The sequence below is a fragment of the Cryptotermes secundus genome, unplaced genomic scaffold (genome assembly GCF_002891405.2).
Source record: "Cryptotermes secundus unplaced genomic scaffold, Csec_1.0 scaffold59, whole genome shotgun sequence".
Taxonomy (NCBI): Eukaryota; Metazoa; Arthropoda; class Insecta; order Blattodea; family Kalotermitidae; genus Cryptotermes; species Cryptotermes secundus.
In genome coordinates, this window is record NW_019738348.1 from 628,286 (window position 1) to 640,755 (window position 12,470).

Below are 12,470 nucleotides of genomic sequence, written 5' to 3' on the forward strand. Positions count from 1 at the left end.
TTTGATGGAGAATGCAAATGCTGCCATTCCATACTCTGCCGTTTTGTTTCAGGCTCGAAATGGTGAAACCAGCTTTCGTCACCTGTCACAATACAGAGCAAAAAATCGCCTTTGTGTTGATATCTCTGCAGCAGTTCTGAGGTGATGGCTTTTCGCTCACCTTTGTGGTCTTCGGTCAATAACCGCGGGACCCGAGCACAAACTTTCCTATAGCCCAAGCTTTCAATCATCTCCTGTACTGCACTGTGCCCTATTCCAAGTTTTTGGGCTATTGTGTCCACAGTCACACACCTGTCATCTTCAATGATCTCATCCAATCTTTCCTTGTTGCGTTCAGTTTAGGCTGTTCGAGGACTACCGCTCCGAGGCTCATCTTCTATGCTGGTATTCCCTCTTTAAAATGTTTCCCCCATCTTCGAACACTGCTCGCACCCATGCACACACTTCCATAAGCATGCTGAAGTCTCTGGAGAATTTCTGCAGCAGGGATTTCCTCTTTCACAAGAAATATGATGACAGCACGCTGGCGAAACGATATATCTTTGTCGGCCATTTTGTTAGGAGTGATACTGGTCACGTGATGCAAGCTATTGATGTCACACGACACTCAAGGTTAACACAACAGCTTGTTCCACCTACCACCATACTCTCTTTCATCTGATGTTCCCAGCTTGCATGCAAAGAAAAGATGCTCATGACTTTTGGTACGACCTACATACATGAATTACAACAGTATCAGGGCTCCCTAAATCTCTGTTTTCCATCACTCTTTGCAGCTCTTCAGTTCTAATTCCTGGAAAGCACTGTACCCTCACATGTTCAGATTCCACATCCCACATTATCGAGTCACCCAGTACTAAGCACTCTTCACCTTCATGTTGCCTCTACAGCATATCATGCCTGCCAACCTCGCATCCATCTACCACCCCTCGTAACTGCTCTTCCAGCCCCTTGTTCTTCCATTCTTGTTCCTCAATTTTTTCAGAGTATTTTCCAGTTTCTCCTCTAGTTGACGAAGCCTGTCCCATTTGCACCTATCATGGATCCACTTCCCACTGTTAGCCATTTGAGCCTTGATGCTTCCACAGCTGTTGTGAAACCAACATCCACACATGTCGGACTGTGTTCCAGATTTTAAATTCCTCTTACATCTCACATGTGTTTACCATCCATTACCAAGCAATGCATCTTCCTTCTCGCAGTCGTTCATAGCAATGGTACTACATGTTACAATATTTTTGCAGACCATCAACTACAAATATGAGGGGTAGTCAAATAAAACGGGTCAGAAGCCAAAACATATTAAAGAACATTTCTTACTTAAAAGTAATCTCCAAACTGTTAATACATTTATCCCACTGGGAGATAAGATGGTCAATCCCATCCTTGAAAAAGCTTGTGGGCTGCCTACAGAACATCTTTACCCAGCCACACACATCTTCGTCTGATGCAAACCAATGTCCACGAATGTCTCTCTTCAGGTCTCCAAAAATGTGAAAATCACATGGGAGAGATCTGGAATGTAGGGGGGATGTTGAAGCACTTCCCAACCAAATCTCTGTAGCGTATTCCTCACAGAGTTGGCAGTGTGGGGGCGCGCATTATCATGAAGAAGGGTAATGCCGTTCAATAGCATTCCAGGGCGTTTTGACTTTATGGCACGTCTCAGTTTCTGCAAAGTGTCTTCATAGCACTGTGCAATGATTGTGGCCCTATGCTCGAGAAATTCGACAAGCAGAGTGCCCTTGCAGTCGAAGAAGAACATCATAATAACTTTACTGGGACTTGTGTGTATGGCTCTGGATTTTTTGGTGGGGGAGAATTCATGTGTTTCCACTGCTGGCTCTGTCATTTGCTCTTGGGTTCAAAATGGTGGCAACAAGTTTCGTCCCCAGTGGCAATACGGGACAGAAAAATATATTCTTCCTCATGGTATCGTTGCAAGTGACCCAGCGATGCAGCAATTCTCTAAGTCTTCTGTTCCTCCGTGAGTTGATGTGGAACCCACTAAGCACAGATTTTGTGGTATAGCAGGTGTTTTGTCACAATGGTGTGTACGGAACCATGACTTATTCTCTTCAAAAGATCAGTTTCTTCCACGGTGATCCATCGGTTTGCCCAGATATGACCATCGAACGCAGCAATAACATCAGGAGTGAAGGAGTGATGATACGATGAGCATGTCCTGAGAAATCATCATCCTGCAGTGACACACGTCCCTCTTGGAATCTCGTTATCAACTTGCGCGCCGCGTGAGTTATGCGTGGTGACCAATTTTCATTTGACTGCCCCTTATAGCTTAAGAAGCAAAAGTGCATGTACAGCTTATGAAAAAGTTACGGAAAGAATGTTTTGGGTACTTATAACAAAGGAAACAGAAGAAAACAACAGTGCCAATGATTTTACTTACTACAATGAAATTCTCATTACAGCTCATGCTCATTCTGTCATGGCTACACCTCATCTACCATAATATTTCCTTCCTGGCATCAATTGAAGGTAAAAATTTTGACAACCATTCAAGTATGACAAAAAAAAACGTAAAATAGTTAATGCAAATTAATAAACATTAATGACATTCTTTGCAAACAGTACGTAGTTATAGATTATTGATCCTTGTTTACCTTGAATTGGCTGTAATTTTACATTACATCTGGATGTGGTGCTTAGTCTTCCTTTTATGATGAGAGGTTTCTGAGCCACAAATGATATATTATTTGCATACAGTTTCAGTATATCTGCTAAAACAAGAACAAATATGTGTAAAATTCTTAATAAGAATGTTAATAATTTTCAATAAGAGAACTGATGTTAATTAATATTGGAAATCAATGTACGGCATTATTAAAAAAAATAACAAAATTCCTGAGAAGCACTAAGGGAAAACTAGGAGATATGGACCAAAGAACTATGGTATTCGACACAAAATCAAAATGATGGGTTTCTTAATAGACTGTATGTTACTTTAACATGCATACTGAATAACCTGGTAATCATATTTAGATGGTCGAAAGGCTTAAACTACCCTATAAGTCATAGCGTGATGGGATAGCTCTTTATCTTTTGGTCTGATCACAAGTCACCCTCAGTATTAGCACATAAGAAATTGAGATGCAAATAATTTTGACACAAGAAAATAATGGCATATAAGATTCCCCAAGGAACAAAATTATAATTGCAAGGAAGAAAACTTAGAGGGAAATCAAGATATTAGTAAGCAGGTGAGAGTCCAGTTTCACCCTTCAGTAAATGAATGCAAGATCAGTCAACTGGTAAGGTCCAGAATGTATGGAGATTTACTTCCATGCTACTTATTCTTACTATTCTTATAAAAAAAAAAAAAGTAAAGCTATCCCTGTAACAGTCCATGAAGGTCCATAGGGTTGTGAGACGTTGAGAGCCCCACATTATCTAGACAATAAGCTCAAAGATGGCGGTAACGTTGTCAGCCTTACACACCAGCCGCGCTTTACTCCCCAGGAAAATTATTTACTTAATTCCTGTACTCATTTCTGTTAGAGACTGAGTTAACCCCAGGGCCATTGTGCAGCTGGAAGGATTAGGTCAATTGAAAAATTCCACCGCGTTGGGATTTGATCCAGCAACCTTCCGGCTTGTAGCATAGTGCCTCAACCAACTATGCTACCATGTGCCCCCCCCTTATTATTTTTATTCTTTATTTTAAATTCAATAAATCCTTTTTGGCCAATCCTAGCATGTAGAACAAATCACTATTAAATCAAAACATACACAAGAACAGTTCATAAAATAGAACTCAAGTCACATACAGAACAGTCATAAAACGAAATTATACACAGTGATGATCAAACCATAAAAAAGTGGAAATTGTTCTAATCATCCATTATATGTATACAGTGGCTGTCTTGTAGTGCACTCAATTTCACCTGTCACTTCACAACATGTTTCGGCAACATAGTGCCATCATCAGGTGTCCCAATTACGTCAATCTATTGCATTGCTTGTATGTTTTCACAACACCATTTAAAAAGTATTTAAAAAGTCCGTATTTGTCAACTATGATAAATTTACACTCGCTAAAACTTGTTAAGATAATTCATCTTATTTGTCTTAATTAAAACTTGCATGTGGTTCGTTCACTACGGGGTCGTTTTTCTTATTTTCTGTGTAAACCGCGTCTTGTGATGTGTGTTCCCTTCTTAGCTGCGAGTGTTGTAATGTTGGATGTGTGTGTGTGTCTTCGTATTGTTCTAATCAATTGAATTAGAACCCATAAAAGCTAACACAACATAACCATCATAGATACATTTCACAAAATTTCAAAATTAAGGTATACTGAAAGTTCAGTCAACGAATACAAATATAAAATGTGGTAATTGCATATATCTTATGAGATAAAATAACTGAAGATGATATTACAGATATTTTTGGCCCTAGTACGGTTACTTATTAATACAGGCAATCAGCTGAGCACCTCAAATCCAGTAAAATGTACACCCATCTGGTAAGGTGATAGAAAAGACAAAGGTTAAAACAACATCAGTTATACATTAAAAACCATACAAAAAGTATCAAGATTACCATCTTTGTCACCCTTGTGTTGAAAATATTCATTTATAGATTAAAAAGGATGATGATACAAAAACCTCTTCAATATTGATTTGAAACATTTCTCATCACTGGCCAAATTTTTATTGAGGAAGATGACTGAAAACTTTAATTCCTGATATATATGCTCCTTTACGAAATTTTTTATATTCACTATAGGTACATGCAAATTACTGTGTAATCTAGTGTTATATTTATGAATCTCATTATTTAAGTTAAATAAATATTTATTATTAACTGTATATAATAGTAAGGAATATATATACTGGGAATATAACGTAATTATTTCCAATTTCATAAAAATTTCCCTACATGAATCTCTTGGTTTAGCATTCATTATATTTCTAATGATTCTCTTTTGCAAAATAAACACCTTCTTAGCATAATAGAAGCCACCCCAGAAGATTATCCCATAACTCATGATAGAGTGTACATGAGCAAAATAAATTAGCCTTAAAGTTTCAAATGATATTATACGTATATTTTATATTTCTAAGTGCAAAACATGCAGACGAAACTTTATTGGTGACCATATCTATATGCTCTTTCCAAGAGAGCATATCATCAATAATCAAATGAAGAAATTTAGTTTCTAATACATTGGGGGTAAATGTTTGATCATAATTAATATGGGTAATGATGTTACAATGTTTCATAGATCGAAAAGCCAAATATTGAGTTTTACTGAAATTCAAAGAAAGCAAATTGGCATTAAACCAAGCATTTATATGTTTGAAGGTTTGATTAAGATTTGTTTCAAAACTTGAATTATTTGAATCAGCAACTATAATACTAGTGTCATCAGCATACAATACCATATTATTATCTTTATTTATTATTGTGGGTAAATCACTAATATAAAATAGGAACATCAGAGGTCCAAGAATCGAGCTCTGCAGAACTCAATGTTGATTATTTCCCACTTAGATATTTTATTACTATTATTTGTATTGCCCAGTACAACTCTTTGACGTCTACCAGTTAAGTATGATTTAATTAATTTTTTGAAAGTATCTCATATTCCATAAAATTCGAGGTTATCCAATAATATTTAATGACTGACACAATCAAAAGCCTTTTGCAAATCATAGAAAACACCTCCCAACAATCTACTTATTATTCATAGCTGCAGGAATACTGTCTAATAGTGAGAAGGCTGCCTTCTCAGTTGAAAGATGAGTCTTAAATCCATACTGTTCGGGAGCAAAAATATCACTCACTTCAACACGCACAATTAATCTCGAGAAAGTGAGTTTTTCAATAATTTTTTAGAAAGAACTCAGCAATGATATACGAGGGGGGACCCAAAAATAACCGGAAATGACCTGTTGCGCGCGCATGCTTTGTAGTTATGAGTTGTGCTGCTAGGTGGTGTTAGGTGGGGGTCTCCCGCGACTGTTAGTGAGCTGGCATCAGTCTGAGTTAAGTGGTTTGTCTGTGGTGCTCTGTTGTGTGCGTTCCTCTTTCAACCCTTTGGCGATTAGTGAGATGGCCGACCAGAAGGAACAAAGAGTGTGCGTGAAATTGATGAAGTTCGTCGAAAGGCCACTGTCCAACTTTCTGAGGAAACGAACATCTCATGGAGCATGGTCCAGCGAATTTTAACCGAAGGTTTGCACATGAGACGGGTGTCTGCAAAATTTGTTCCTCGCTTGCTCGGAGATGACCAAAGAGAAAACCGCGTGAATGTTTGCCGCGACTTGAAGAGTGAAGTGCAGTTTTCCCTAACAGAAAGCAAAATTTCACGCACACTCTTTGTTCCTTCTGGTCGGCCATCTCACTAATCGCCAAAGGGTTGAAAGAGGAACGCACACAACAGAGCACCACAGACAAACCACTTAACTCAGACTGACACCAGCTCACCAACAGTCGCGGGAGACCCCCAGCTAACACCACCTAGCAGCACAACTCGTAACTACAAAGCATGCGCGCGCAACAGGTCGTTTCCGGTTATTTTTGGGTCCCCCTTTGTAGGCCAGTAATTGGCTATTTCTTGTATCTTTTCTTTTTTGAAACAAAGCTTAACCAAAGCATATTTTAATCTATCTAGGAATACACAGGTATTCAAAATACATAGCATTACAAATACAGCAAGATCAAGAAGTCGCGCACACCACACTAAGCAATTATATTTTGCTGGGTTTGCACAAACAACAAGACTTACAAGCACTTACTATTAATGTTTATAACCTTACAGCTTAGAAATGCAAATTAAAATCATGTCTTTACAATATATGCTTGAAATGGCTTCCCTGTTCAGCAATGCATGCACGAGCTCTCTTTACCATGTTTCAGGGCATTTTGTGGAGCACCTGTAAACTGATGCTGTTAATCACTGTCATAATTTTCCTCTTGAGGGCATCCAGCGTATGTGGATTGTTTTTATAGACAATTCCTTTGAGGTACCCCCAAAGGAAAAAATCTGCAGGTGACAAATCAGGCAAACGCAGGGGCCACAATCCTTTCGAAATGAGACGGTCACCGAAAAACTCGAGCAAGAACTCCGTGGTTTGAATAGCTGTGTGACATGTGGCACCGTCTTGCTGCAACCAGCACTCATGTTCATCAACTTCAAGAAGCGCAATAAACTGTGTAATGATGTCTTGTTACACTGGACTGTTCACTGTTTCAAAGACAATTGGGCCCACTATTAAACGTGATACAGCACATCACACTCCAATTTTCTGACAGTGCAAGGGCTTTTCATGTAAACATGTAGATTTTCAGATGACCAAATGCTATTGTTTTGACTGTTTACATTGCCGCTAAGGTGAAACCACGCTTCATCAGTGAAGAAAACCCTTTCAAACTCTTCAATATCATGGTTGCCAACAAATGTCCGAAACCATCTACAGTACACTTTCTTCATCCAGGTCTTTCAGTTCCTGTACACAGCAAACATGATATGCACGAAGGTGTAACTTCTTCATGTCTTTCAGTTCCTGTACACAGCAAACATGATATGCACGAAGGTGTAACTTCTTCATCACTTTCTGAGCACATCCATACGAAATCTCTGATTGCACTGATAGTCTCCTCAGGCTTTTTGAAGGGGAACACTGCAACATTTATTCCACGTCAGCCAGTTTAGCCTCAGTCAAAACGGCCGGTCTACTGGTTCTGTTCCTGTCTCAAACTGATCCACATTCCCGAAATTAGTTGATTATTCTCATTATTGTCGAATTGTTGGGAACTGCAGAATCTGGATATTCCAGATGAAACTCGCAATAAACAAAGCTATACTGCAGATGTCTTATGACCGATACAGGACAGGAGTTTCTACTCATTGTTAGTACTCCTACAGTACCACCTAGCAGTAGGAGATATAATTATATTAACTACAATAAAATTTATAACAGATTTCAGTTTGATGTATTGGTACAGGGATACTACAAGTATATTAACGCAAAGCATTAAAAAAACTGAAGTTCTTCTCACTGCAAATGGTAACTAGCACACGTCCTATCTTTAAACTTCATTGTCAGTGCAACATGCTGCCATGATGCATATGCATGCCTAACATTACAGTCTTTATGATATAAATTCTATTACCCTCGTATTAAAACCGTGCCACAGTAGCAGGAGATTTAAATCCCCTATTCCCAGACAACAGAGGTTAATTCAGATGTGAGTTACAAGTGAAATAAATATATACTTTAATTTATTTATAACTTAGGTATATTTTGTGCAATGAGTTACTTTTAGCCTACTTTCCTTATTTTAAAAAATAAAACTAGGCTTATGGAATCACCTTGTTGTCTGTCCACATGTATCCACTCCACCCCCTCAACTTTTGAACACCTAAATTGATCTTTATGAAACCTGGTATGTCCATCATGCTACCTGAGGCCATCTTAACGGTGTAATTCATAAGTCTCTCCCATCAGTATTACCAACACTGTAGCCTCTCAAACTGCTGTGGTAATAACCTTAATATTACTTGAATGCCTATCATTATGGAACTTGGTACATATATCATGTGCCTGAGGCCATTTCAATGGCATACTTCAGAGTCCATCCCATCAGCAATACCAATACTGCAACCTCTCAAAACTCTTCAGTTAATAACCTTAATATTAGATGAATCTATATACTGATCATATGTTTATCATGCCACCTCAGTCCAGCACAACATTGTAATTTGTTAAGTCCCACCCATCAGTAATACCAACACTGAAGTTCTCAAACTACATTGTTTTACTGACTTCATTACACTTAAATAGCAAAAAGTTTTTTTCTTACTTGTATCAAATAGTCAAACTGCAGTGAAAGGAAAGTAGGCAGTTATTCCCATAAGTTCTCGGTTGATAATGTATCGACTACTCAGATCATTAGACACGAAAGATAAGTGGGAGGATAAACGTGAACATGAATCAAGAGGCATGTTTGAGGAAACTGGGGTACAGTGAACCCAGTATAGATCTGACTGCTCAAGGGGCAACTAGAAGTTGTCCATCCTAGGTTAATACTCAGTTCATAATGTACCAGGGTGCAGTTTGTACTATTTTAAGGTATTACTCCAACATCTATTTCCACATATTGAGGAAGGCCATGGTAAATCTCATTCAGGATTGCTGGTCCTCAAACGTTAGGCCCAATAACTGACAACTCTTTCTTCTGCCACGAAATCTGTTAAAAATAAAGTGATGCAAAACTGCACTTCTGTAAGTACCAGTGTCATGATATACATTAATTTTAGTTGCAAAAATAGTGTGTTTTGTTTCACTCATAAACTGTATGAGTTTACATTAGTAGATGCTATAAAATATGGTAACAGACTAAATAATTCTTTCACCTTCTGGAATATCTAGATTTGTTTCAAGAATTAACTTCTCTGGGGATTGCATTGTGGCTCTTCTTTCTTTCTTCAGGTGTAGGATAGGCTCATCCAATTTGCAGATGGCAGATGCGGAATGAAATGTATTTTCACTTGCCATAATACTTTGTTTTGGTGATACGAACACTTCCTTCAACTGAAAAGAAAGGCCACTGAGTTGCTTTGACACATTATTATTATTATGCTGTTATATTACACTGTAAGTCTCCTCAAGCCACAAACCATACTGCAGAAGGGCCTTTGGACCTTCTGCTTCCTTCACTTGGACTGATGCAGAAAAATTTTCCAAAACTCCAGAATATTTTTTAACTATAACATTGGTCAAAGCTACAAACAACAATTTTCAATCCAGCTACATCCAAACCATTCATCAATAGTTGCAGTCTACAAAGGAATCGAAGCAGATGTAGAGAATGAAGTCAATTCACATTACACAAATAATGTCCAGTGATTGAGACTAGCTCTTTCTAATGGATCCAACTTAGTAAGTTTATCCTTCCCTACCCACCTGAAGACGGAGACAGATCCAGTCTCTGAAACGTCTTTTACATACCAGACGAAGGATAAGTCCAAAATAAGCCAAAAGAAGTACAAATAATCTTTTCTGCAACTGGTACTGTATAAAGATACACACAACAAATAAAAGTGCTAGGAAACGATAATATGAGGAAGTTAATCAGAAAGCTATGTTTATTAATACATGCCTAAGAGTGAGAATATTCCTGGCCCAACTCTACAGGTCCAATTGACCCTAAGAGGTCTAACTCAAATTCCTCCTCTTACTACCTCATTCCTCACTTTGTCTCTCCTTGGAGTCTCATGTCAGTAATTTAAATTGCTTCACTATATTTTAGGACACCAGCTCTGTGGTATAGTGGTCAGAGTTCCTGGCTACAGATCCACGGTTTCAGGTTCGATTCCCGGCACTACCAGATTTTCTGATAAGTAGTGGGTCTGGAATGGGGTCCACTCAGCCTTGTGAGAAGAACTGAGGAGTTATTTCAAGGAAACAGTGGTTCTGGTCTAGAAAACCGAGATTAACAGTTGTAGGGATCCATTGCGCTGATCACGCATCACCCTATATGCAAAAGTTGGCACTAACTTCGCCAACAGGTGGTGGTCGCTCGGTCAGTATAGTTCGCTTGCGGACTACAGGGCGCAGAGTTTGTTTGTTTGTTTTTTGTTTGTTCACTATATTTTAGTATGAATCTGAAGATCTGATGCAATATGATTCTTCCTTTTCTTGATGTAATCTATCTCCATAATACATCTTTTATCATCACATATAATCTACCAGTTCTACTATCTCACCTTATATTGTCCCTGTATCAACAAGTTTGTTAATTAACATTTACCATTCAGGTACAGGCTATTTTAAATCTTCAATACTATAGTGTACATGGCCAGATTTTAACTATGGGGTAATCGTTTATCATCTTTGAAAAAAGGATTTTAAGTCTCTTGATATTACAGACCTGGTGGCCATGTTTTAACTTGGGAGTAAGGGTACTAGTGTTGAAAAACTGCTACATCTGGCCATCATGCATATGTGATGTTGCAATAACACAATATATTGCAGGAAAAAGTTGAAATCATCCATCCTCCTCTTAAAAAGACACTTAATCTGATTTCATTCATTAGTTCAATGTCAATAGTGCCTTTATAACTGTACTCTTGCACATGCTAATATTTAGGTGAAATATTCTTCATGCCCCTACATCACAAGCCCCTACATGTCATCAAATAATTTTGTCTATCTAAAGCATCATCTTCAAGTCTGCTACTTCTCTCTGACCATTCACACTTCTAATTTATGAATTTGTGCCTGTTTAAAAAAAAATGGGTATACTATTTATAGCATAAATAAAAAAAAACTCACATAAACCATTACTGATTGACCTGCTGCTGCTCTCTGAAACTTCACTTTTCTAGCTGCTGCCTATGTAAATCTGTTAAATGAAATTGGGGTAATACACTGTCTGTCCCATACTTGTATTTATCTTTCCAGTTATTGATTTCTTTCATATAATTCAATGACTGTCTAATTTATTTAAAAATATCCATCACAAATACAAAGTTATACCACTACTTCACAGGCTGAAATGTGATTTTAACCTTTATCCTACGGCCCTTTAAACTTAGGTTTTCGCAGCCATACGGATATCTTTAAAGGGCCGCTATTTGAGATCCGTTAAAGCTGTAGTCACTTAACTAAATTTGCTCCTATTTCTACAATTTCTGTGATAAGCGAACGAAATAAACGCTGTTTTTTTCTCTAAAGAATATAGAATCAGATATTGTAATTTACAGATTGTATAAAACATGTTAAAATTTTTGCACTGACACCAAATAGAGAATTTTCGCAGTTTCTTGTTTCTGTGCAAGAATTCATACGTTCTGGACACCCCTGAATGGAATTTGCTGATGACGACACTTGTGCAAGTCACGGTAACACCGGATGTTGTTGTCTAGAGCTTATCGTTGGCTACTACTAGAATTTGGACAGTGGAAGAGTGATATAAAGTCACGTGTTGTTGCATATAGCGTTCTTCTGAACAATACGTGTACTGTACTTGTAGAGTTGAAGCCTTCTTTTTGTTTTATGAAATCGTGTTGCTGTATCAACACACACCGTAATAGCTTCGTTCCTGGAAGCATTCAGTCGAGCGTAATTTCAAAGTGTGATCGTACCATGACGTAATTCTTGTGGAATGAATAGTGGGCGAATGGCTCGGCTGCATCCTAAAAGATTACATTTCTTTATACAGTTTCATTACACTGAGTGCTTGGTTCGTAACTGGAAGTGTTCTGTCTAGCTATTCGTCGGCAACCTGGGGACCACCAGACCAGCATGGCACGAGTGTGAATAATTTTTCAGGTGGAGCTGTGGGCAAACTGTGCCAAACAGTTATAGCATCTGTTGTCGAACCTGGAAATGGACAAATAAGCTATTTTTCCATCTCCTTGGTCTGAACAGTTACATCCTGTTGTCACACTGAGAATTTCGTCTCGCTCTTTTGCGGAACATGCTGTTAGGGGTCCACCT

At 38.1% G+C, this 12,470-nt stretch overlaps 1 protein-coding gene across 1 annotated transcript in view; it reads right to left on the minus strand.

Moving 5' to 3' along the window:
• Positions 1-12,470, minus strand: part of LOC111870702 (AP-5 complex subunit beta-1) — a 51,978-nt gene that overhangs the window by 7,827 nt on the left and 31,681 nt on the right. The window contains exons 14-15 of the mRNA XM_023863168.2: positions 9,383-9,560; positions 2,625-2,741 (exon numbers count right to left, since the gene is read on the minus strand). Of these exons, the coding sequence (XP_023718936.2) occupies positions 2,625-2,741; positions 9,383-9,560 (295 nt within the window). The remainder of the gene's footprint in view (positions 1-2,624; positions 2,742-9,382; positions 9,561-12,470) is intronic.